General features: G+C 49.0%; 1 protein-coding gene across 2 annotated transcripts in view; it reads left to right on the forward strand.

The window, feature by feature from the left end:
- Positions 1 to 286: 286 nt before the first annotated feature.
- The window catches only part of LOC147895445 (putative glucose-6-phosphate 1-epimerase), a 49,314-nt gene continuing 24,315 nt past the window's right edge, over positions 287 to 25,285 (forward strand). For both annotated transcript variants that reach the window (XM_087383517.1, XM_087383516.1), the window contains exon 1: positions 287 to 671. In XM_087383517.1, the coding sequence (XP_087239643.1) occupies positions 561 to 671 (111 nt within the window). In that variant the 5' untranslated portion in view covers positions 287 to 560. The remainder of the gene's footprint in view (positions 672 to 25,285) is intronic.

Raw genomic sequence — 25,285 nt, forward strand, 5'->3', positions numbered from 1 at the left:
GGGCCAACCCACAACCTTGATGGATTTTTTATGTCAGGACATGAGCTAAGAGCCACATATGACTCATCAGACGTGGAGAGCGAGAGAGAGAGACAGAGAATATCAAGGCCCTGCATTTAGGTAGATAAGCTGACCCCTTGTAAAGGGTGGTTAGGAGGGAAGTTGGTCGTTGGAAAGTTCAATAGACGAAATTGAAGAATATACGGATAAGTACAGGTGCGTAGTGTACAGGTGGCAAATACGCCCCTGTCATCCCGCCGCCAAGACCAGCCAGACACACCATAGCCAACTAGCAGCTACAGCTACGAGCTACTCCCCACGTCCTCCATCACTTCCTGCGTCGCTGCAGCCTCTCCTCATCATCTACCGCTTCCATTCCTCATCTAATCATCTACCCATCTCTTGCTTCCATTCCTCACCTCACCTCTCTCGTATTGTCCCTCCCACTTATCACTGCAATCATACACCTCTTGCCTTTCTTTGCGCTTCTCCTCTTTTGGGCACCCTTCTTTCCACGTTCTTAGTCTCTCCTTGCGTTCGTATAGAGGAGCTAGCTGGCTATGGCAGATCAGAAACATGGCGACGACACCACTTCTTTCGTGGAGGTCCGGAAGGATAGCAATGGCCTTGATGTCGTTTTCTTGAAGGAGCCTCAAGGTTCTTCTGCTCAGGTACGCTTTATCGTACATGACCAGACGCTTTACGGTGGCGTATCGGTGTACGCACGATTTTATACTCGAATCTATAAGTAAAGCCATAGCCGGATATTGGCGATCTGTGTGTCCTAGTTATGCCGGTGCCCCGATCTACAATCATTGTGCCCATCCATTCTTACTCGAAATACAACGATCGTAAATATGGTATTAACAGCGCAAGGTGAAGGGATTGATCTCTAAAGCGCATAGATGATGCAATCGCCTCTAGATTGGCATTGTAAACGAGAGAGAGAGAGAGAGAGAGAGAGTCTGTTAATCGATGTTCTCTAGAGACCCAATAGGCTCTCTCTCGATATATATATATATATATATCGAGAGAGAGAGAGAGAGAGAGAGAGAGAGAGAGAGAGTCGATGTCCTTTATGATGAAACCCACTGCGCCATGTAATATCTGAAGACCGACTCAAGTCTCACAATGTTTGTTTCTTTAGTTCCCTTTCCATCCTTTTTCCTATGCTTTGAATGTAGCTGCCAATATTGTTATGGAGAATACCTGCATGCACAACGTATTGCTTTAAATGCAGTAAACTTTCACCAAACAACTGAGATAATTATGTTCCTTATCGGCTTTTTACAATACTTTTGTAAGTCCTCTTTCCGGGGCTCATGTTTTCCCTTGAACGTGGTCTGTGCCCAGAATATAAGTAGAAGTCCATTTTCTTTTGTGGTTCAGCTCAGATCATATATACCTTCTTTTGGTTCCTAACAAAAATCTGAATTTGTACGACTGGATATACTCTGGTATATTTTTCTATCACCTTAGCGGACATGCAAATTCTTTGAATTTTTGTCCAAGTGGTGATCAGCTGTTCAACTTTATCGAAATATCTTATGCAGGTGCAGAAGCCCCAACAGCTGAAAAATTATCAACAAAAATCTGAATTTGTACGATTGGATATATTCTAGTCTTACAAAGTTATATATTTTGTTGTTGTAGCTTCTTTACGGTTATCTCTTCTTTGGATTATCTTCTTTGTTCATCACCAATTTCTTGAACTGGTTTTCCTTTATGCCATATTCTTGTTATCTCAAGATACTTTTTTGGTAACCTAGTTTTAAGCGTTGGCAACTAGTGAATAAATTGGCTTTGTGCTTTGGTATATCTCATTGTGCTCCTCAAGAACCCCTTTTGGATTGCTGCAAGCCTTTTCCTCATTTCCTTTGCCAACTTGGCCTCCAACCTGACAACTATACAAAACAATGGGTTGCTTGTAGAAGTTTACCGGTAGCTTTGGCGTACTTCAATGGGTATATGCTTTTTCTAGACTAGTTCCTCGTTGAGGTACTACTTTTATGCTTTCTTTGCCATAGCTGCCCCCATACTTGACATGTATACAAATTGACTAGTCGCATGGGGTTCGCAACGATGAGGTTTTCATTCTAATGCACAATATATGGTTGTTTTGCATTTGTTTCGATTTCAAAGCGTGCCCTTGTCAAAGTTGTTTTCTCCACATATGCGTTCCATTTTGTTTGTGACGTCTAGACCAAGCCCTTTATTTGAAGAGGCTATCTCCTCAAGTTCACATATAAACACCAAACAAAATAGGGGAGTGAAAATACTTGTTTCAGCCTGATGTTGCTAGCTAAAGTACTCTGTCTCCCCCAAACGCCCTTTTATTCACAATACTCTTTGCAAGCTTGACTGATGTTCCAAGATAACATAAAGGTTACCTCTTTTATCTCTCGTAGGTTTTGCAAATCAGTCATTCTGACTGCTGCTGCTTACTAGGCGTCTTATCAGAAGCCCTTTAATAGTCTATGAAACAACTAAAGAGAGAATTGATTCTCCCTTGAGCTTCTATTATTATGAGAGAGAGAGAGAGAGAGAGAGAGAGAGAGATTATACGATATGATTCTATTGAAGTCCGTGCAAGCCCTTCAGGATCTATGGGACTGTGGAACACTATAAACTAATTGTGATCACTTGCATCCATTGAAAGTGAATATTACAAAACTTGCTGTGTAGTGAGTACTTGTTGAGCCAGCTTGTGTGCTAGCCCTAGTACTTTGTCGCAAGTTTCCAAAACTTCTTTTAAGTAGCTCCCTAGTTTTCATGCTGGCTGCTCCAGTAGATTTTTCAAGCTATTTCTGGTGTCCTATAATCTTCTCTGATGTGTGCATAAGCTCTACATATTAGGGGTACATGCTGCTCATTTTCTACCTCCCTTGTGGGGAAAATTTTACAGGTCCTTTCTTCTCTGGGGGACTTTGGGTCTTGCCCACTGCCCCTCTCCACCTCTAGATCATGTGAATTGGTTCTGATTTCACTGATTAGATGCCTTTCAAATATTGATGTCTTCCCCGAGGTACTTCGGCATCCCATAGCTGTCCATTGAGTTAATTTCTTGTTTGTAGAACTGCATTTCCCTAGGTTTTCAATTTCTATACGATTTTCTGCGTCACTATCTCCCTGATTTCACATGAATCTTCTAGTATACCAGCAGCTGTTATTACCCATGATTCCATCCACTTCATACCCTCCCTGTGCCCTCCCGGGCTTTGTGTAGCTTCCATTGCCTTGTGTGGTATCCTACTGGCATCCATCTTCTCAACTTTGTTGAGGTAAGCCATGAATTGATACAATGCTCCCCTTCTAGAGGTATCATTGTGCTTCAGCCAATAGGGTGTCTGTGCCTTAATCCCGAATTCCCAATTAGGAAACACTTCTGTAAAGTTTCTATTCTTTTTTGGTAGATCTTAGAGAGCCCTGGTGCCCAAGCTGGACATCCGTAAAGGATTACTGTTTGCACAAGCATAGTGAATAGGATTTTTCTCATTTCCCAATTCCACAGATGTGGGTTTCTGCATTTATTTTGGAAGCCATATAATGCTCTCAATCCTCCCAGTTTTCTCATTTCCACATAAGCATTCCATTTACAATTGTTGTGAAACCCAGTCCTAGATATTTATGTGTTGACTGTTTCCAAGGGTTCTCCTTGGAAGGTGACATCCACCTGCTTATTACGTATCCCAACCACCATTATTTTTATCTTATCTATATTGACCTGCATTCTCGAGTGTTTGTAGAATTCTCTAATGCATCCAAAATGTGCTTGCAAGTTCTCCTTGCTGTTTGCGAAGAATATCCACATTGTCTGTGTATGTAAGCATTACCAAAGCGCATCATGCAATTTGCACACCCTCCTTGCTGTGTATTTTCATCCATTCTTCATCGTGCGCATTTCTCTCTCTCTCTCTCTCTCACACACACACACACACACAGAGATTTAAATGCCCTATGAGTGTCATTGTGCGATCAAGTGAAAAAGATTAAGGTAGGAAAGAGCAAAAAAGGTGGGAAAGAGATGAAGAGAGATAAGAACGGGTAAGAATGGACAAGGAAGGGAAAACTAGCAAATATGAGGGTTTAATGGAGGAAGAATGAGTAGGATAAAAGAGAGTGAGTGGGATGGCAATAGAGATATAATAAGTGGAGAGAGAGACATCATCAGAAAAACCACCCATAATAGGGGATCTAGAGTGTCTAGCACATCCGTAACAATGTAACGTCAAAATTAGAAGTAGTTGTAGGAATACACTCCATGAGTGTCCAGGGGGTAATTCCTGCTATGTCTCCCATGAGTTATCTGAACTTTTTTGCAGGCTCCACTAGAGACCCATTGGTCAAGAGAGAGAGAAAGAAAGAAAGAAAGTTTATTAAAGTCTTCGGGAGACCGTGAAGGTCTATGAGACTAAAGATAACTGATACAATGAGCATAACGGTGGTGGTCTCAAAACGGGCCAACCAACCGTTTCTACAAAAAAAGAGGTTATGAAGGACTATGTGTCTAGTCCTGATACAAAAAATATGTGTCTACCTCCAGGTGATACAAAGAAGAAGAAGGGGGGGGCATAAAAAAGTGGGGCAGAGGGGGGAGATACAGTATACATGTGCAGTGGTGATCGTCAGAGACCAATCATAGAGGGGCCGTCAAATGGGAAGTCGGAAAAAACCCTGCGATAGATGATTGGCCTCTGACGTCACGCGGCCTAGTCGAGCTCGGTCGTCGGGGGTGGCGGGTGGCCCTGTGGATGAGGGCAACTGTAACCCGAGTGGGGCGGGCCGAGAGCAGAGACGAGATGTCATGGACCTGGATGTGTGAATTTGTCCGCTGATGCAGCTGTCGTAACTCTGGCTCTCGCTCACGTCCGCGTCGTCGGCTAGACTGAGAAGAGGTATCCTGTGGCTGAAAGAAGTCAGTAATAGGCCGCTGGATATCCTCACGCTGTGTGTGCTGCTTGTGTCGCCGTGCTCGGAGAGAAGTATCTCGGTGGCGGGTCATCTCATGTAAGAAAGCGGCAAGGCACCGCTGATCCGGGAATTGTAGCATGTGTGAGAGGGAGCCGAATCTGTTGCGGAAGAGGCAATGGTATCGGCCTCGAATGGCATAATAGATAGGACATCTGAAAGTAAAATGCTCCTCCGACTTGATCTCCTGTAAGTCGCAAAGTGGGCAAAGGCGGTCCTCTTGTGGGATACCCTCTGCGCGTCCACTCTCGATCCGTAATCGGTGTGACGAGACCCTAAACTGACCGAGGGAGATCCGGAGCGCATGTGGTAGATGAAGTTGTGTGTAACCCGGAGGTGTGATGAAGCCCTCCTGTGAGATCTGGAGGCAGTGTCGGCGGTAGAAGTCGAGCTTCACAGGAAGCTCGGAGTGAAGAAACCATGTCCGCCAAGTGTGGAGCTGGAGCAGATCTGCCCGAATGAGCCGGTTGACCTCCTGGTCAGTGGGGGAGAGAGGAGATGGTGGAGCATCGAGGCTGTACTGAAAAGGAGGCAACCGGTCTAAGTCGAGGCCCAGTCGGGTGAACCAATTGGAAAGACGACTATACCAGCATCGCTGGTCCCCATCAACGGATAAGGCCATAGAGGAGGATAGGGCTAACCAAGGTAGGCGGAGGCGACCGTCAGCGGAGGAGCCAAAATCCCTGACTCTGTGGAGGTAGGTGATAGCCTGAAAAGCCGCATCAAGCTGTAGGGGTGAGGCGCCGAACTCTACTAGAATGATCTCGTGTGGTACCGATGGTTTGCTACGGATCATCCGAGCAAACATCAGTATCTGCAGGCGCTCAACTCGAGCCCACTCTGTGTCTGAAAGGTCGACTCCCCATCAAGGGCTACCATACATGCCTGCTGGGCGGACCAAAGAATCAAAAAGGAGAGACTTGGTCCGCGGGTCCTGGAAGTGGGAGTGGTAGCATTGTCGCTCTAGCCTGGCAAGAGCGGCGTATCCCCCGGTTGATCCTGGCCTGCATGGCCGGGTGCATCGTGAAGATCGGGCCTGAGAAGACAACGCCCAAGTATGTGTAGGAGTCAACTATCTCAACAGGGTCGCCACCGAAGAGAAACTGCTCTCGGTGCATAGTGGGTCTGGAAGTGTTGAAGATCATCACCTTGGTTTTCCCAAGGTTGACCTTCAAGTCATGTGTATCACAGAAGGCCTGAAGTCCATCCAAGTGTCGCTGAAGACCAGTAGCAGAAGAGGATAGTAGTACTACATCGTCTGCGTATAGGAGAATCTGGATGGCAGTCCCCGCAAGAGAGCAGCCTGCACCTCCGAGTGTCCTGATGGTGGTCTCGAGCTCGTCGATGTAGAGGCTAAATAGAGTCGGTGACAAGGGACATCCTTGTTTGACTCCGATAGTGCTCGTGATCTCTGGGGTCCTGCTGGTGCCAATCCTGACCTGACCCGTCACCCGCTCATAGAGAGCTACTACTGCCCAGATAATCGCCGAGTCGTAGCCTAACTCCTGCAGATGTCTGATGAGTCGGGCGCGGGGAACGGTGTCGAATGCCTTGCGGAAATCCACAAAGCAACAATATACTCTCTGTCTCCTGTGTCTGGCCTCCTCAATGATCCCTCTAAGTGTAAAAATGTGATCGTAAGTCGAGTGATCCATCCTGAAGCCGGCCTGTCCGGATGCCTTGAGCCCTTGTATCTCTGCGTGAGCACTGACCTCGCCATCTAACACTGATGCATAGATCTTGGACATAACATGTCCAACCATGATGGTCCTGTAATCCCTGGATCCATGGGATCTCTTGCTTTGTGGATGGGTGTGATAGTGTTCAGGGTCCAGGCTCTGGGGAACCCGTGACAGACAGCTTCATTGAACAGCGTTGCCAGGATGGGGGCTAGAGTTTTGATGCTGTAGGCAACAAACTCTGTGCATAGGCCCTCATGATCCTTAGCTCGACTGTTATGAAGCTTATGTGCTGCGTGGGTGACTCCCTGGGTTGTGAAGAGGATACAAGAAATGGGGCGGGGGGTAACTGAGAGGTCGGGGGGGCTGATCAGGGATGAATGTTCCTGTTGCTGCGATGAAGGTGCAAGTGATGCAAGCCGTTGGGGCGGAGGAGCAGGCTATAGCCAACAAGTGTGCGTGCGTAGGTGTGCCAGAGGGAAGTGTCCGTGAAGGGGAAGGGGGATCGGCGTTCTAGGAATTTCCTCCAGAAATCCTTGGAGTTGCTACTAAACAGAATGTTCAGTAGCGTATCCTCGTTCTGGCACAGGAAGGCTAGCTTCTTGCGATGGACTAGTTGACGATAATCCCTGGTGAGACGTGGGTTGGCCCTAGCGTTTCGCTGGGTTGTGAGTCGGAGTGTGCGGCGTAATGCTTTGCACTCATCATCATACCATCTGTTGCAAGGGGTAGAGCCAGCGGGTGGAGGGCGGGTGGACCGGGCAGTGGAAGGAAAGATGTGGCGGGCTGCATTGTGAAGGGAGTGGGTGATAAGGGTGGCTCGGTGATCTAGAGAGGGTATGGTGCCTATGTGTCTGAGGAGGGAGGCTAGATGGGCTGAGTAATCAGGTGAGAGGTTATGATCGAAGTGTATATCATGATAGGTAGTATAGTGCGGGGTGTGGCTGCGAGGGGCTCGGGACGCAAGTATATGAAAGAAAAGGTAAGTGTGATCGGCTCCTGGGGGTAAGGGTGCAGTGCGGAAGTCAGTGATCAGTGGGGCTAAAGCAGGAGATCCCAGAATATAGTCGACGACACTGGCTCCTCCGCCATGTGGGAAACATGTGAAACCAGAGGAGGCAGGCCACCGATCTAGTCCATTGTAGATGACCAGATCATGTATACGTCCAAGGTCCAAAAGAGCCTGCCCATACCCAGTAACGGGAGTGCGATTGTCAGCCGAGGAGCGAGGGAAGCCCGAGTCCTCTGTGTCCATCTCAGGTAATAGGACTGGATCTGAGTGGAAATCCAGGAGTGATGTCTGAGGTGCACCTGTCCTTGCGTTGAAATCCCCAACTAGGAGGACCTCTCCGCGTCTGGAGAACTCCACAATGTCTGAGTAGAGATCTAGATAGGGGGATACCCCCGTGTCCTCGCGAAGCATCCGTGCGAAATGTGACGTCTCAGGAGGAAAATAGTAGACTGCAATAAAGAGGTCGCGTGTGGAGGGGCGTCGGAATCGGAGCCATAGGTAACGGGCATGGGCATCCCGTCTAACCACGGATGTCAAGCTCGTGAGCGCTGAGCGAAGGAGTAGTGCAACTCCACCTGACCCTCGGCCCCCCCCAGTATATCTGGTCTCCTCATGGAATACTGACTCCCAGGTATAGCCACTGACCAAGGGGAGAGGGCGCTCGGGGCTCTCATGTGTCTCTGTATAGAAAGCGATGTCGCGTCCAGTGTATGACTCTGAGAAGTTCCCAGGGTCAGACCAGAGGGTACCATTACAGTTCCATACGGTGCATGCCAAGGGTACTGTGTGCTGAGTCTGAGTCTCATAGACCATGTCTCCCTATTTGGGGGGGGAGTCTGCTACCATTTCTGGAGTACCTGGTGGGGCTCGGCGGCGGGGGCCAACTAACAGGCGGCCATCTCGGACGACAGCCCACTTCCCCTCCTGACGGGCTACATCTCGCTGCTGAAGCAGGGTGCACCGCTCTTCCATCTGCATAGGTGTGAGATCCTCATCCATGAAGATAGTAGGGTGGTCTCGTAGTGTAGCACGCTGCCTGAGTGCTGCAAGTCGAGCCTGAGTATCCTTGAATCGGATGATGAGTGGCTGTGGGCACGTGGGATCCCGTCCTATGCGCCATGCATGCTCGATCCCATGCTCGACGAGGCCGAGGGTAGAAGTCACAAAAGCAGTCGCGTCCGCTAAGGGGGTGAGTGAATCTGCGCGGGGGATACCTCGTACTCGGATGTTGAGAGCCTTACTGGCCCTCTGTTCCTGCTCGGCGATGGTGGCTGAGACTGCTGCTTTGGGTGCCCGTCTCGCAACGTCCACCCATCTGGTAGTCTCCGCAATAGCAGTCTGGATAGTAGCGATCCGCTCCTCTACCTCTGGTGTAGTGCACGGGGCCACTGTGACTGTAGCAGTGAGAGAGACAACCTCCTGACGGAGGTGAGTGATCTCTTGGCGCATGCTCTGAATAAGCTGGTCTTGTGCTACGGTGTGATCCCGTAGTCGATGTAGCTCCGCAAAGATGTAATCTATCGTCTCAGGTGGGACCCGGGGGGGGTGCGAACTGGGACATGGCGTATGGCTGTGGAGGCGTGGGCGATAGGCTAGCTGTATATGGCAGAGGAGTGGAGAAAGGCTGCTGGGTGAGGGGAAGGGGGGACATAAGAGTGGTGGAGACAGAAGGAAGCTGTGTGGGGGGTGAGGGACTGTGACCCTCTCCTGTGGGGGGCAGGCTGAGTGGTACAGTTGTGGGGGGGGCAGTGATTGGAGTAGAGATGATGGCTACGGGAGAAAGAACTGCATTGGTGTCCACTGCACCCGATGTTTTCAGGGCTGGTTGGCTGTCAATTGCTAATCCACTCCTGGAGATGCGCTTTGTGATCTCTCCCACAATTGGCTTCGGAGACTGTTTGGGTTTGTGGGCCATTGTAGGACTTGTTCAAGTGCACGATTTCCAGGGGAGGCAGATCTTGTGCAGCATTGCTGTAGGGGTGCGCAGGCCTGCGCAAGGCCAGTGGCAAGCCAAGGCTTGCAGCAGACAAGGGCCCTCCGACCACGGGAAGGCTGCGGGAGGGTGTGGGGCAGAGGCTACGGGAGGGGGGGTGGTGCAGAGGCTGTGGGAGGGGGCGTCGAGGGGCGGCGAGGGGGCGTCGAGGGGGCAGCGAGGGGGCGTCGAGGGGGGGTAGCAGGAGGTGTAGCAGGGGGCGTCGAGGGGGGCAGCGAGGGGGCGTCGAGGGAGGGCAGCGAGGGGGCGTCAGCAAGGGGGCGTCGAGAGCAGGTGCCGAGGGCAGCAGGGGGGCGTCGAGGGGCAGCGAGAGGGCAGCGAGGGGGCGTCGAGGGCAGCGGGGGGGCATCGAAGGGGCAGTGAGAGGGGCAGCGGGGGGCGTCGAGGGCAGCGGGGGGGGTGTTGAGGGGCAGCGGGGGGGCGTCGAGGGGCAGCGGGGGGCGTCGAGGGGCAGCGAGAGGGCAGCGGGGGGGCATCGAGGGCAGCGGGGGGGGCGTCGAGGGCAGCGAGAGGGGCGTCGAGGGGGCATCGAGGGCAGCAGGGGGGGCGAGAGGGGTAGCGGGGGGCGTCGAGAGGGCAGCGGGGGGGCATCGAGGGGCGGCGAGAGGGCAGTGGGGGGGGGCGAGGGGCAGCGGGGGGCGTCGAGGGCAGCGAGAGGGGCAGCCGGGGGGCGTCGGGGGGCAGCGAGAGGGCAGCGGGGGGGCGGGGGCGTCGAGGGGCAGCGAGAGAGAGAGGGGGCGGAGAGGCTACGCGAGGGGGAGCGGAGCTACGCGAGGGGGAGCGAGGCTACGCGAGGGGGAGCGCAGCGAGGTAGCCGCAACGCGAGGGGGAGCGCAGCGAGGGGCAGCGGGGGGGGCGTCGAGGGGCAGCGAGAGAGAGAGAGAGAGAGAGAGAGAGAGAGAGAGAGAGAGAGAGAGAGAGAGAGAGAGAGAGAGAGAGAGATGATATGATAGAATTAAAGTCCTCTTGAGACCCGTCATGATATATGGGACTGGTGATCAATATGACCTAATAGTGATCTTCTACACTGGTGAAATAGAATACTATAGACTGCTACGTAGTTAGTACTTGTTGGGCTAGTTTGTGTGCTAGCCCAAGTAGTGTTCCAAAACTTCTTTTAGATAGCTTCCTAGCTTTGTAGCTGGTTGTTCTGATAAATTTTCGAGGTTGCCTCTGTTAAATCAAACCTCTACACCTTACTCCATGAATCAAAACAGTTCCTACCTCAACACACGACAGCAACTTGTAGAAGCACTTTCCCACAGATGAAATACATACATACCTGGCATCCTGCGTGTGCATGTCTTGCAATGTCTTCTGTGTCTTTGAGGGCTACCAGCTCTAGAGCCCCCTCTAGGATCTTATCCTAAACACAATCCAAAACAGCAATCAGCAAAACAAAAGGATAAACAGTACGCGACTCACCTCCCAGCCACCCTCGAGCACATCGGCTAGAGATCAGATTCCCACGAGCCCATGCATATAGCTCTGGCAACCCATACCAACTCACAATAGCATTGGCCACTCTTATATAGAAGAGCATCCCGTTTTATGGAAAGCGACCTGGCTAAAATCAGCCAACAAAACCATATCTGACATTAGAAGTGTGTAAGGACCTGAGCAAGCTGCTGCTCCTTGCCCTCTAGCTGCCCTCTCCCCTCAGTCCCTCCCCCACAGCCCCTACCTCTCTCAGCCCTCCCCTTCCCCCTGCCTCCCTTCCCCCTCTCAGCCCTCCCTTCCCCACCTCCTCTCCCGGCCTCTCCCTCCCCTCTACCCGCTTCCCTCCTCCCCCTCTCTGCCTCCCCCCTCCCCCTCCCCTCTCCCTCCTCTCTGCCCCTCCCCCCTCTCCGCCTACCCCCTCTCCTCTTCCTCCTGTCCCGCCTACTCGCCCCCTTCTGCCTCCTCCCTCCCGGCAGCCCTCCCTTGCCTTCTCCCTCCACGCCTCCTCCTCCTGGCTACTTCCTCTAGCCTACCTCTCTCCTCAGCCCCTACCTCTCTCAGCCCTCCCCTTCCCCTGCCTCCCTTCCCTGTCTCCTCCCCGGCCTCTCCCTCCCGGCCTCTCCCTTCCCCGCCTCTCCTCCCCTCTGTAAGAAAACAATACAATGACTGTGCTCAACAGATAACAGGATCTCGTATGCAAGAGAGAAAAACAGATAGTATGGAGAACCAAATTTTGATAATGTAGAACTGATACAATAGATGGCGCTGCCTCCCAGCCGTGCGCTCTTGTGAAAGAAGCTTCGATGGCGTGCTGGAAACAGTAGAAGACGGAGGCTGGATGCTAAGGAGTCAGGGTTGCTGTAGCCAGTGATGAAATGGGCTTCACGGGCTTGCTCTTATATAGCCACCATAAGTAGTCGGTTAGAGCCAATTGGGTGACCGACCCAGTCTGCCCAAAACGGTCGACTGGGGGTCGGTCTCGAAATAGGTCACCGACCACACGATAGAACCAGTGCGTAAAATAGAGCAAGTAGCCTACGGTCTCCGTTCAGCCTAGAGCCATCCGAGATCATTTGAGGCTCCAAACGGGCTCCGTTACTCGAGAGTGGGTTGCTCCGAGAAATGCTCCATCTACCCTCAGTGCGGTCAGTCATGGGATGCCTTCCCGCACTTGCATATAGCCTAGTTAATAGTGTGCCAACTCTATCTGAAGCCGTCCAGCCATCAGGCCACACATGGCTCCCATCTGGTGTCCAAACCAGAACCTACCGGATAACCGAGCTACTCAAATACCTTCTCCTCATATGGGAGGCTTACAAGTAGAGTTAGCTGGTTCCCACGTAGTTACACGAGAGTGGAGCATTGATATCTAACACCTCTCCTCAATGTCCACCCGCAAGTGAACTTACTTTTTTGGTCCAATGCTAAGTCGATGAAGATGCCTCTCCAACAAGTCTCTTCCAAGAGCCTTCGTGAAGATGTCCGCAGCATTCTCTGTAGTCGGACAGTACACCAAGTCGACCTCTCCATCCATGATGAGCTCGTGTACAAAGTGATTGAATCTGAATGTGTTTTGTGTGAGCGTGGAACACAGGGTTCTTTGCGATCGCCATGCAACTCTGATTGTCACATGATAACTGCGTAGGCTTGTTCTGCACTACACCCATGTTCCCTAAAATCCTCCTCAACCACACTATCTCGCAAGAAGCAAAGCATGCTGATTTGTACTCAGCCTCGGTAGAAGAAAGAGCAACTGTGGGTTGCTTCTTGCTGACCCATGACATAGCTCCAGATCCAAGTGAGAAACAGTAACCTGCCACTGATCTCTTGCTGTTCACGTCTCCTACCCAATCCGAGTCACAGAATCCGGTCAAGATGTTGTCCTTGGTATAGGTGATGCCATAATCAAGTGTGCCTTTGATGTATTTCAGCACCCGCATTCTTGCCCTCCAATGGTTCTCCCGGGGCTTATTGAAAAACTTGCTTAGTACATCAGTCGCAAAACTGATGTCCGACCGCGTGTTGCATAAGTAAATCAAGCTGTCCACAAGACTTCTTTACTTTGCTTCATCCACCAGTGGTGATGAATCCTCGTTTGAGAGCTTCACGTCAACCTCCATAAGGGTATCAATTGTCTTGCACTCAGTCATGCCAAATGCCTTTAGTATCTCTCCAGCATACTTCATCTGGGAAATAAAGATCTGTTTCGGCTCTTGTCGAATTTCAATCCTCAAACAGAAATGCATCAGTCCGAGGTCTGTCATTCCAAACTCTCTTCCTAGCAAATGCTTTGTCTACGAGATCTTCTCTTCATGGTTCCCCGTTATGACAAGGTCATCCACATAAAGGACCACGATCATACACCTGCCTCCTTCTCTAAAGATATACAAGTTTGCATCAGATGGGCTCCTCCTGAACCTGTTTTGCATAAAGTAGGCATCAATTCACTGGTGCCACGCTCGTGGGACCTGTTTCAGTCCGTAAAGTACCTTCTTCAGTTTACAGACTTTACCTTTTGAACCGGGGATCTCAAAACCTGGTGGTTGTTCCACGTATACCTCCTTGTGATGTCCATTCAGAAAGGTGGATTTTACATCCATCTGAAAAACGGGCCAACTTCCCTGGGCAGCTAAAGTCAAAACACTGCGAATTGTGGTTAGTCGAGCTGTGGGAGCAAAAGTATCCTGATAATCAAAACCATGTACCTGTGTGAATCCTTTTGTCACGAGCCGAGCCTTATACTTATCCAACGTGCCGTTGGACTTGTACTTGGTCTTGTATACCCACTTGGTACCGATTATCTTGCGTTTTGGTGGTCGATCCACAAGGTCCCTAGTGTTGTTCTTCATTATGGAGCCATACTCCGATTGCATAGTCTCCATTCACCTATCATCACCATGTGCCTCTTCAAGACACTTGGGTTCTTCGGCACGGATCACTTTTGTCATCAAAGGGTAGTTGACCAAGTGTTTCTGTGCCCTTCTTTGCTCCTCTAATCTCTTGGACCGACGGTGTTCGAATGGTTCCTCCTCAATGGCTGGAGGTTCTCTGCCATCCAAAAGCTGCTTTATCCACTTCGAGAATGGCTGTTGCCGTTGTGGTTCTGTAGGCTCTTCTTCATCTTCTTTATCTTGAATCCTCTTAAGCACCGTTGGGAAAGCTCGGTCTGTTGTTGGTGGTTGTACTGGATGGATATCTTGGTCCTGGTTGTTTGGGAAGGAAGCATTCTCCTCCAATTGATGCGGTTGTTCTGAGAAGATCACATTGCGACTTACAATTACCTTCTTGGTAACAGGGTTATAGAGACGGTAATCCTTCGCCTCTTCACTGTAGCCCAAGAAAATACACTTCCGGCACTTCGGTTCCCATTTGGTCCTGTTAGCATCAGGGACATGCACAAAACAGTCACATCCAAAAACTCTGAAATGTGGAGCTGAAGGTTTCTTACAAGAAAAGGCCTGCAGTGGAGTCATCTCGTTCACAGCCTTTGTGTAGCTACGATTTAGAATGTAAACTACAGTGTTAATGCTTCAGCCCAGAAAGTCTTTCGCAAATCTTTTCCTTTCATCATACTCATGTCCATTTCGTAGATGACGCGTATCTTGCGCTCTGCTACTCCATTTTGCTGTGATATATGTGACGGGGGTTTCTGCCTCTTGATCCCGTTTCGAATTCAGTTGATGTGAACTCTCCACCTCTGTCTGATCTCAACTTCTTTACCTTCTTTCCCGTTTCTTTCTCGACCATTACATGCCATTCCTTGAACTTACTAAAAGCCTCGTCTTTAGTCTTCAGGAAGTATATCCATATCCTTCTACTGTAGTCGTCTATCAGCGTCATGAAGTAGTAGGAACCACCCAAAGCTTCCGTCTCCATCTTTCTGCAGAGGTCCGTGTGAACGAGCTCTAGAGGAGTCTTTGTCCTGCTGGTCTCTTTAGGAAAGGAATGCCGATGCTGCTTGTCCATCATGCAAGCTTTACATACATTGGGCAGATCTGCAATTTCTGGTAGGTCTGCAATCATTCTACTTTTATGCATCTCCTTCAAAGAACTAAGGTTTAGATGACCAAACCTCTCATGTCACAGCTTAGTGCTCTTCACATCTGCTCGAGCACTGAAAGCTGAGAGTTTGTAGATGTTGCACCGTATACCTTTACCAACGACCTTTCCTTGAAGATCCAAAATTTGTGCGCCATTCTTATCGAAGTGAACTTTGAGGTCCCGATCCGTGATCGCAGAAACGGACAACAAGTTTCTCTTGATATCTGGCACATAAAGAACATCGAAGAACTGTTTTACAACTCCATCTGACTTGAGAGTAATTGTACCTTTTCCTTTTGCTAGACATTTTGCATCATTGCCGACTGCTATCAGGATGTCATTCCCTACTGGCTGTAGAGAGGTATACCAATCCTTCCGATTGGTCATGTGGTGCGATGCACCACTGTCAATGATCCACGGTTCATCCGCAGGTACATGAACTGCCTCCGTGCAAATCTCCTCAATTGCTACGAACAGCTCTACTGGTACTGCCTGCGCGCTGTTGCTGGACTCTTTCTTTACTCCGTTCTTCTCATCTGCAATCTTCTTCCGGCACTCATTCTGCTTGTGCCTTGTCTTGTTGCAAGAGAAGCACTTGATCTTCTTTTTTCTCTTTTTATCATCAGAAGAAGATGGGTTACCAGAGTCCTTACCCTTACCTTTCTTTGATCCAGCGTAGAAAGCCGAATCTTCTCCAGTCCTCGTGTTTTGACGAATCTCCTCTAGAAGCATTGCGCTGAAATCCTCAAAGTTGAGGGGCGGATTTTTGTTCTGCGTATTCAACGCCATAACAAGACCATCGTACTTTGGTGGAAGAATTCGTATGCACCTTCGTGCAAGATTCTCGCTGGTGATGATGATGCCAATCGTAGTCATCTGATCGCACAAATCTCTCACCCTGGTGATGAACTTCTTTGTCGCTTCAGACTCAGACAGTTTCTCGTTCGCGAGTTGAGTCTCTAGATTTTGAATCCGCGTCTGATTCGTGGTCTCGTATTGATTTTTCAAGACCGTCCATGTCTCCTCCGTTTGGGTGACATGTTGAATTAACGCCATGACAGAAGTACTTACACTGCAGACAATAGAACACAGCGCATCTGCATTTCTTCTTGTCCACGCGAGAATCTCATCTGCAGTTGGCACTATTTGTTGTGTTGCATTGGTCGGATTCGGCCGGCTTCATGTCCATCTCAGTAGCAGTATCCCAAAGCTTGTATGTGCTTAGGATGGTCTTCATCTTGAACTTCTAGAGTGGATAGTTAGTGCCGTCCAACTTTTCGCTTTCACCGAACGGTGGGATTCGCAGTCTTGCGGGCTGGGCCATCTCTCAGAATTTGCTCGCAAACAGATACACACTATCAAATCTTCTTGCTAGAGTCCAGGCTCTAATACTATGTAAGAAAACAACACGTCGTCTGTGCTCAACAGATAAGAGGATCTCGTACGCAAGAGAGAAAAACAGATAGTATGGAGAATCAAAAATTTGATTACTGTAGAACTGATACAATAGATCGCGCTGCTTCCCAGTCGTGCGCTCCTGTGAAAGAAGCTTCAATGGCGTGCTAGAAATAGTAGAAGGTGGAGGTTGGATGCTAAGGAATCATGGTTGCTGTAGCCAGTGATGAAATGGGCTTCACGGGCTTGCTCTTATATAGCCACCACAAGTAGTCGGTTAGAGCCAATTGGGTGACCGACCCAGTCTGCCCAAAACGATCGACTGGGGGTTGGTCCCGAAATAGGCCACCGACCACACGATAGAACCAGTGCGCAAAATAGAGCAACTAACCTATGGTTACCGTTCGGCCCAGAGCCATCCGGGATCATCTGAGGCTCCAAACGGGCCTCGTAACCCGAGAGTGGCCTGCCCTGGGAAATGCTCCGTCTACCTTCAGTGCGGTCAGTCATGGGATACCTTCCCGCACTTGCATGTAGCCTAGTTGGCGGTGTGTCAACTCTATCTAAAGCCGTCTAGCCATCAGGCCACACATGGCCTCCATCTGGTGTCCAAACCAGGACCTAACGGATAACCGAGCTACTCAAATACCTTCTCCTCATATGGGGGACTTACAAGTAGAGTTAGCTGGTTTCCGTGTAGTTCCACGAGAGTGGAGCATTGATATCTAACACCCTCTACCCGCTTCCCTTCTCCCCCTCTCCCTCTCCCTCTCCCTCTCTGTCCCTCCCCCCTCTGCGCCTACCCCCTCTTCTCCTCCTACTGCCCTGCCTACTCTCCCTCTTCTGCCTCCTCCCTCCTGGCAGCCTCCCTTGTCTTCTCCCTCCCCGCCTCCTCCCGGCTGCCTCCTATTCTCGGCAGCCTTCTCTCCCATCCTCCTCCTCATCCTTCCTCTCTTCCTCCTCCTCCTCCTCCTCTCCTCAGTCCCCTCCTCCCTCTCCTTCTGAGCCCCCCCTCCTCCTCCTCCTCAGCCCCCCTCCTCCTTTCTCCTTCCCGGGCAGGTTAGTGTGGAAGGAACTTCTTCGTGTTCGAGTCGGCCTCACTCACCTCGATTGGCGATGGCTCTGTCTTCAGCCAAAATCTCCGTCCATCCCACCGGTCGTGAAAACAGTGATTTTTTCAAAAGACGAGTTGCAGCAGCTTAAGAAAGATGCAGAGCAAGAGAGTTCGACATACATCACTCTTTGCTTGCATCCATGGGTCCGGCTCTGTCTTCAGCCAATCTTCATCCACTCCCACCGGTCGTGAAAATAGTGATTTTTTCAAAAGACGAGTTGCAGTAGCTTAAGAAAGACGCAGAGCAAGAGAGTTCGACATCACTCTTTGCTTGCATCCATTGGTCCCACCCTTCCAGATTACAGGATAGGGATTGGATGCTCTCCGCTCTACCTGGAGACCTCTTAGGGTACCTCACAAATGTTCATCTGTTTGGGTGAGGATTCTTCTAGGTTGTTTTTGACTCCTTGGAGGTAGCAGGTATAGTGCTTCAGGCTAGTCCGTTAGCACTGAGCTCCAGGAGGATTTTTTTGACCCGTTTCTCATTGGGGTTTGATCCTGTCGAGGACTATAGCCGAACGACGTCACTCTTCATGAGATTTTTCGGCCTTTCTTAGGTGTACCATCGACTTTTGCATTCCATTGGAGTCACCTTTGGGATGGTTACCGAGATCCCCCCCTCTCCTGGGATGCTTCCTCAACAGCGAAGGTAGTCAGGTTGGATGGGGTACTGCGTGTTAGGGTCATTGTCTCTGACCTTAACATCTCACATGACCACATTATGCTTTAGCGTCCAGATGGCTCCTTCTTCAGACAGAGAGTTAAGATTGTAGGGAGACAGGATCAGTGTAGGATTTGCAGGACCCTTGGGCACTTTGCCAGAGATTGCCTAAGGAAAAGAAAGAAGAAAAGACCTAAAAGGTCCACGTGTGCGTCTCATAGCTCCACCCTTTTGGGACCTCTCTCACGACTTGCTCCTTATCCTACATCTTCCTGCACTGCTGGATCTTCGACTTCACAGCCAGGGCCGTCAGCCTCTCGTCCTGGTACTTCTTTAGTGTAGCTAGGACCATCAGCCTCTCATCCTGATACTTCTTCAGTGCGGACAAGACAGTTAGCATGTCCTGTTTTTGTCGTCCCCTGTTGGGTGTCTGTTAGAGTTGGTGAGCCAATCCCACCTCAGGCTACCATTGATGGCGCCGCGGACCCGTCTCTTCAGGCAATAGACATTCCTATCCTGATTCCATGTGCTGTTGAGATTGCTCTTGTTCCTTCAGGTGTTGAGACTGCTCCTGTCTCTTTAGGTGTTCACGGGAGTGCTTACCTAGGAAGATCCTTATGGTAGAGACCCGTGCCTTACTTGAGTGTAATGCCAAAGTCATGGCGGAGGTCATGCAGCACTACCACGAGGTCATGCAGTACCAACCTCCTTCTCTTGCACTTCTTTCTACACCTAACAGAGGTAAGGGGGTTATTGGTTCCACTCCTCCATCCGCAAGGCTCCTTCGCACTCCTGCGTCAGAGGTACCTCACAGGAATTCATTTTTCAGTTATGGCATACTTGGCTGAGTTTGAGGCAGAGAAGGAGTTTGTACCCTCTACACTTGTGGAGCACATCTTTCAGACATCCATGGACATAGTTTTTCCTTTAGGAGGTGTAGGTGTGCTATCCCCAGTTGACTTCCCTCCTCTCGATAGGAGGAACTTTTCTCAAGAGAGGACTTTTCTCCGCTACCAGGTCGGGTGGGATCTTCCATCCGGCCTCGTTCCCTCACAGATGAGGATTGTCAGTTGGAACATTTAGGGCCTTGGGGGTATCTTACCGCCGCCGTAGGCAGCTGATTCGTAACCAACTTCATCCAGGTGTTACTGGGGGACCCATTGATATTCTTATGATTCAGGAACACAAATTGGATGTTAGGGATTGTGCCAAGTCGGGTAAGCTTCTCTCAGGCCATACTTTTTGGTCACCCGCCTTGGGCATCAGGGGAGGTACATCATCTCTGTTGGGGAGGTACTTGGATCTCTGTTTCTTCTTCTATACTCCCCTTGGTGATTGGACATGGGATCATAGTCCCTTCTAGAGCTCAGTGGATTATACTTTTGATTGATGGGCATAAGGTTGGTCTTTTAAACCTTAATTTTTTCAATTCTAGAGGGGATTGGGCCCTTCTATGAAAGGAACTGCTCTCTTGGTCACATATTGCAGAGGCTTGGATTATAAGGGGCGATTTCAACATAGTTGAAATGCCCTCAGACAACAGAGGTGGTAGGGAAGGTGGTATCCACTCCCTAGAGAGAGCAGCTTGGGATGCCTTCCTTTTTCAGTACAGTGGTAGGGATTCTTGGCACGATGATGCTTTTCACACTCAGCCACATTCTCTCTGTTTTCTTGGTCGAACAGGAGATTGCAGATGCCTATCCATGCATGGATTGACAGATTTTATGTGGATGATTGGGCTCTTGACAGAGGTGGTACAGTTAGCATTGCGGTTGGGGTGTCCACTTCGGATCATTTTTCAGTGATTCTGATGGTTTCAGATCCTCATGTGAGGGGGCGCTCTGCCAGTGTTAGGATTCCAGATGCCTTTTATAGAGAGGAGGGCCTTACAGCGATAGTGTTGAGGACTTGGGTATCTCATATGCATGATGGGTAGCTTTCTTCGTCAGACTTAGCTGCAGTCCTCTCTGGTATTAGCAACTTTTATCTTTCAGTTGCTCGTATCAGGAGGGGTGAGATCTTCAAGCATGAGATAGGTATCAGTCAGCAATTGGCTGCCCTCTAGAGGGAGGAGCAGAAGAGCCTACAGATGCTTGGATTCAGGAGTGTCTTGCTGTAGCAGCAGTCTTTAGATTAGAGAGCAGAGTATGCCTTTCATGCCAGAGAGTCATTTTGGACTCAGACACGAGGTAGGGTCAACAAGCAGTTCTTCTCTACTCTTGGCCCCAGACATAGTAAGGAGGGCGTCTCACATCTTGTTGACTCATGTGGAGTTCTTCAGACAAATCCGGATGTCGTCTTGCACGTTGCCACCGATTTCTATTTCTCCCTTCTTACAATAGATCATGACACTCAGGCGACATATGATGCTAGAGTGGTTATTTTGCAGTGCTTGGTTGGTGACTAGGGATATGACTGTCTCACTTGATGCACCCTTCACCAAGACAGAGTTCAGGACTGCTCTCTCTGCCCTTCACAAGGGCAAGTGTCCTGGTTTAGATGGACTTATCCCCTTATTTTTTATTACTTTTTGGTATCAGATTGGGGATCACTTTTCTACAGCCTTGCAGGGTGTTTGGGACTTGGGTGAGATGCCAGACTCACTTATGGAGGGGCTCATTCATTTGATTCCAAAAGGGGGTTGCAGGAATTTAGTGTCTCAGTGGAGACCGATTACTTTGCTGGGTGCTTTGTATAAAATCTTAGCAAAAGCTATTAGCCTTCATCTGCAGCTCTTTCTGCCAGATCTTATCCATGATACGCAAACAGGCTTTGTGCATGGCAGGAGCATCTTTGACAACATCTTCTCATTTTGGGAGGCTTCTGACTAGGCCATGTATAATGGCCACAGGCTGGCCATTCTACTTCTGGACTTTGAGAAAGCTTATGACAAGGTAGACTAGGGCTTTCTGGAGGGCACACTTGGTGCAGGTCTACAGGTTGTATGGCTCAGCTCATGAGACCTGTCAGGAACTTCCTATGGATTGGTTTATATGGCACCTCATATGTTGTAGCCAGGGTGGCTTGGGAGACCCTCATTCTCCCCCCATAGGAGGAGGAGGTCTCAATATTATTGACCCGAACTTGCAGTGTATGGCCTTGCTTTGCAAGTTCGTAGTACGTGGATTGATGCCTGGACAGGAGCCTTGAAAAGATTTATTCACACATCATTCAATCTTGTACTCCATCTCATGAGGGAGATTGGATGGACAGCACTAGATGGATCCTTACTTCAGTCCATCTGTCCCCTCTCATGGTTGCTATTCTGAAAGCTTGGGGCAGCTTCAGAAACACTCTTCGCAGAGTTCGACCCACCTCTCGTGAAGAAATCCACAAGCAGCCAGTTATGTGGAATGACTCGATATTGGATGACCATGGTAGGCCACTTGGAGTGTCATACTATATGCAGTGGTCTAGATGGGAGAGGGGACCTATTGCTACAGTAGGCACCTGGCAGGCCTTTAGGAGACTTCTAGACTCTTAGCAGTTGGCCACCTCAGAGGGAGTGCAGGCAGGATACAACAGATAGAAGCAGCCATTCCGGTAAAGTGTATAGACAGATGACATGCCGATTACAGAGTCCACTTGGTGGGGAGTGTTCTTAGGGACAAGCATTCCTTTACATTTTCAGCATCTTTTATACAGCATCTTTCTATATGACCTAGGGTTCTTCGAGGTTCTCTCTTACTAGCCCTCAGGTGTTCTTCGAGGGACATGATCTAGATCCAGCTCTCATTGTACGGCGACACTCAGTGGAGTTTTGTTCCCTCCAGGATGTTCACTTCACTCCTTTCAGAGCTGCTCATGCCTCAGTAGACACATCATGGGAGATTCTGGCTAGCATTGCAGCTTGGCATATTTGGAGAGCCAGGTGTACAGAAACGATGGAGGGTACCCAGGTTCACCCCTCTCAGGTTATGGCCAGTATTTGGACCGACACAGTACACACTCTGATGGCCATTTGGCCGAGCATGTAGGGATCCTCCAGAGCAGCGACTGCCAGAAGAGTTACTTTTTTCAGAGTTTGGAGAGGATCTCCTTTCTTCTCTGAGTCTCCCTCAGGGTAGAGGTGGCATTTTCAGCCTCCGCCTTGGTTTTTTATTAGCTCCTTTTGAGCTGTTTTTTTCCCTCATGCGTAGCATGATGTATTCCCGCATTTGAGCTTGCTCTCGCAGTTTTTATTCATACTTAATGAAGTAATTTTCTTGGGAAAAAAAATAAAATCAGCCAACTGGCCCTTCGCTATTATTAAAGTCCTCTAGCCCCACATTAGCTTAACTAACTTGAGGAATAGCATCTAGGTACATAACATCAACTTTGTGCAGTCCCTAGCTCCCTTTCCTTGCTCTCTCTCTCTCTCTCCACCACCCCCTCCCAAAACCCTCTTCTTTCCTCCATCCCTCCCTCTCTTCCCATTTTGCTATCTTATCCCGCTTTTAGTTTGAGGGTACATAACATCAACTTTGTGCAGTCCCTAGCTCCCTTTTCTTATCTCCTACTCGCCCCCAGTCTCTCTCTCTCTCTCTCTCTCTCTCTCTCTCTCTCTCTCTCTCTCTCTCTCCCCCCAAACCCCCTTTTTTCCTCATCCCTCCCTCTCACTCCCATTTTGCTATTTTATCATGCTATTCTACTTCTGCATGTCTCCTTCATTGCATTGATATCAAAACCACGCTCTTGGCACATGTCCTTAGCGCAAAACAGTGGTATTACAGGATTTGACAAGCCCAAAAATGAACATCATTTCAGCAAGGCAGTTGGCTCGGGAGCTTCAAGAAAGACATAGCCATTTATGCATGACATGTGTCAATGGTTATGCCATGACTCTCCACTTTGCATATAAGGGAAAAACAATGGTATTATAGGGTTTGACAGGCCCAAAAATACAGATCGTTTCAGCAAGGCAGTTTGCCCGGGAGCTCAAGAAAGAAAGCGCCATTTATGCATTACATGTGTCAGTGGTTCATACGGGCAGCATGCTTGAGGTGAAGGATATGGAAATGTAGCAGTTGCTCTTATATTTTGCTGTTATATTTGCTGATATGCCATGTTAGTTGAGGGGCCTTGATCATGCCATAGTTTTGGAGCTTGGAAGTAAGCCCACAAACAAAGCTTCACATGTCTTTCTAAAGTGGAACAGGGGAAAGTGGCAAGACAAGTACGGGAGTTGCTTGAGAAGAATTTCATTTCTCATAGCACTTCTCGCTTTGCCTCTCTAGTGCTCCTTGTGAAAAAGAAAGATGGGTCATCATACCGTATGTGCATTGATTACAGGGATCTGAACAAGGATACCATAAAAAACAGATCTCCAATTCCCAAGACTGATGATTTGTTGGATCTAAAGGATGCTCAGTTTTTCACAAAGATAGATCTACGATCGGGTTATCATCGGATTAGAGTGTGATGAGCACAAACCAGCCTTCCGTATGGCAAGGGGTTTGTATGAGTTCAAGGTGATGCCATTTGGAAGCTAAATGCACCGGCCACCTTTTAGGCACTCATGAACAAAATATTGCAGCCGCTTCTCTTCTGATATGCGCTGGCTTTCTTTGATGACATCTTCATTTACAGCAAGAGCGAGTAGGAGCACATTGAACATGTCGAACAAGTGCTGGAAATTTTGAGTTGCATCACTTTATGCAAAATCCAGCAAATGTACCTTTGTAGTAGAAGAGGTTGAATATTTGGTACACACTGTGAGCAAAGATGGGATCCAAGCGAACCCCGCAAAGGTGAAATGCGTGAGGGAATGGCCATGGCCACTAAACCCTTCTTAACGACCTCTTGAAGAAGGATGCCTTTTTGTGGTCAAAGGAGGCGCAGCTCAATTTTGAAGACCTAAAATTTGCCTTGTATCCCTGACTTCTCACAGCCATTCATTGTGGAGGCAGATGCTAGTGGCAAAGGCTTGGGGGTTTTTTTACGACAAGAGCATGGTATAATAGCTTATGAAGCAGAAAATTTGAGGCAAAGAGCTCAACTAGCAAGTTATGATTAGGGAATATTGGCCATCCTACATGCCTTCAAAAAGTGGCATTACTAATATGGGAGCAAATCCAAGGTCAAAATTGACCATAGGACACTCATATTTTTCCTCGTGCAGCCCAACCAAGCAAAAGTTGGTTGGCTTCAGTGCAATTCTATGATTTTGACACTGAGTACAGGAAGGGGAAAGAAAATGTGGTTGTAGATGCCTTGTCCAGGATATGGGATTGCACGTTGTCTGTAGTCTCTAACATTTACCAGGATTGGATACATGGCATTCAAGAAGAGTACACGCAGAATGCAAAGACAGCAGCCATATTTTCAGAATTGCAAGAGCCCTCATGCCAGGATCATCTTGGCTTTACGTTGGATTACGAGCTGATATTGTTCTAGAACAAAATCTCCTTGGCTCTAGACTCACAATATAGACACTAGTGTTGAGGGAAATAATCCTATGGTGGGCATACAGGTGTCACGAAGACGTATGACAGAGTAAGGCAAAGTTCAAGGAAGATCTATGGAGAGTTGTAGTCAAACATGTGTTGAATGTTTGCCATGCAAGCAAAACAAAGTGGACAGCAAGTTGCCAGCTGGTTTGTTGCAAGCCATTACCCATTCCACAGGGCAAATCGGCACACATAGCGATGGATTTTATCACAAGATTGCCTCGGGGATGGGACAACATCTATGTTTTAGTGGATAGGCTGACAAAACAAGCCCATTTCATACCCACTAAGACCCAATATTTAGCTTCACAAGTTGTTTGGTAGCTCATTGATCAAGTGTTTTAAGCGTCGTGGATTCCCTCAAAAATTTGTAAGTGATAGAGATGGAAGATTTATGGATCACTTATGGCAAGAATTTTTTAGAGTAGTGGGTACTTTACTCCTAGCACTGCATACTGTCCTGAGACTGATGGTCAGTCTGAAAGGGTGAATGAATGGGTAGAGGAATACTTGAGGTATCTATGTCATAATACCTAGAGGTCATGGGATAAGTG

The sequence above is a fragment of the Dipteris shenzhenensis genome, chromosome 13 (assembly GCF_047967505.1).
Source record: "Dipteris shenzhenensis isolate YYH24624 ecotype China chromosome 13, Dip_SZ_1.0, whole genome shotgun sequence".
Lineage (NCBI taxonomy): Eukaryota > Viridiplantae > Streptophyta > Polypodiopsida > Gleicheniales > Dipteridaceae > Dipteris > Dipteris shenzhenensis.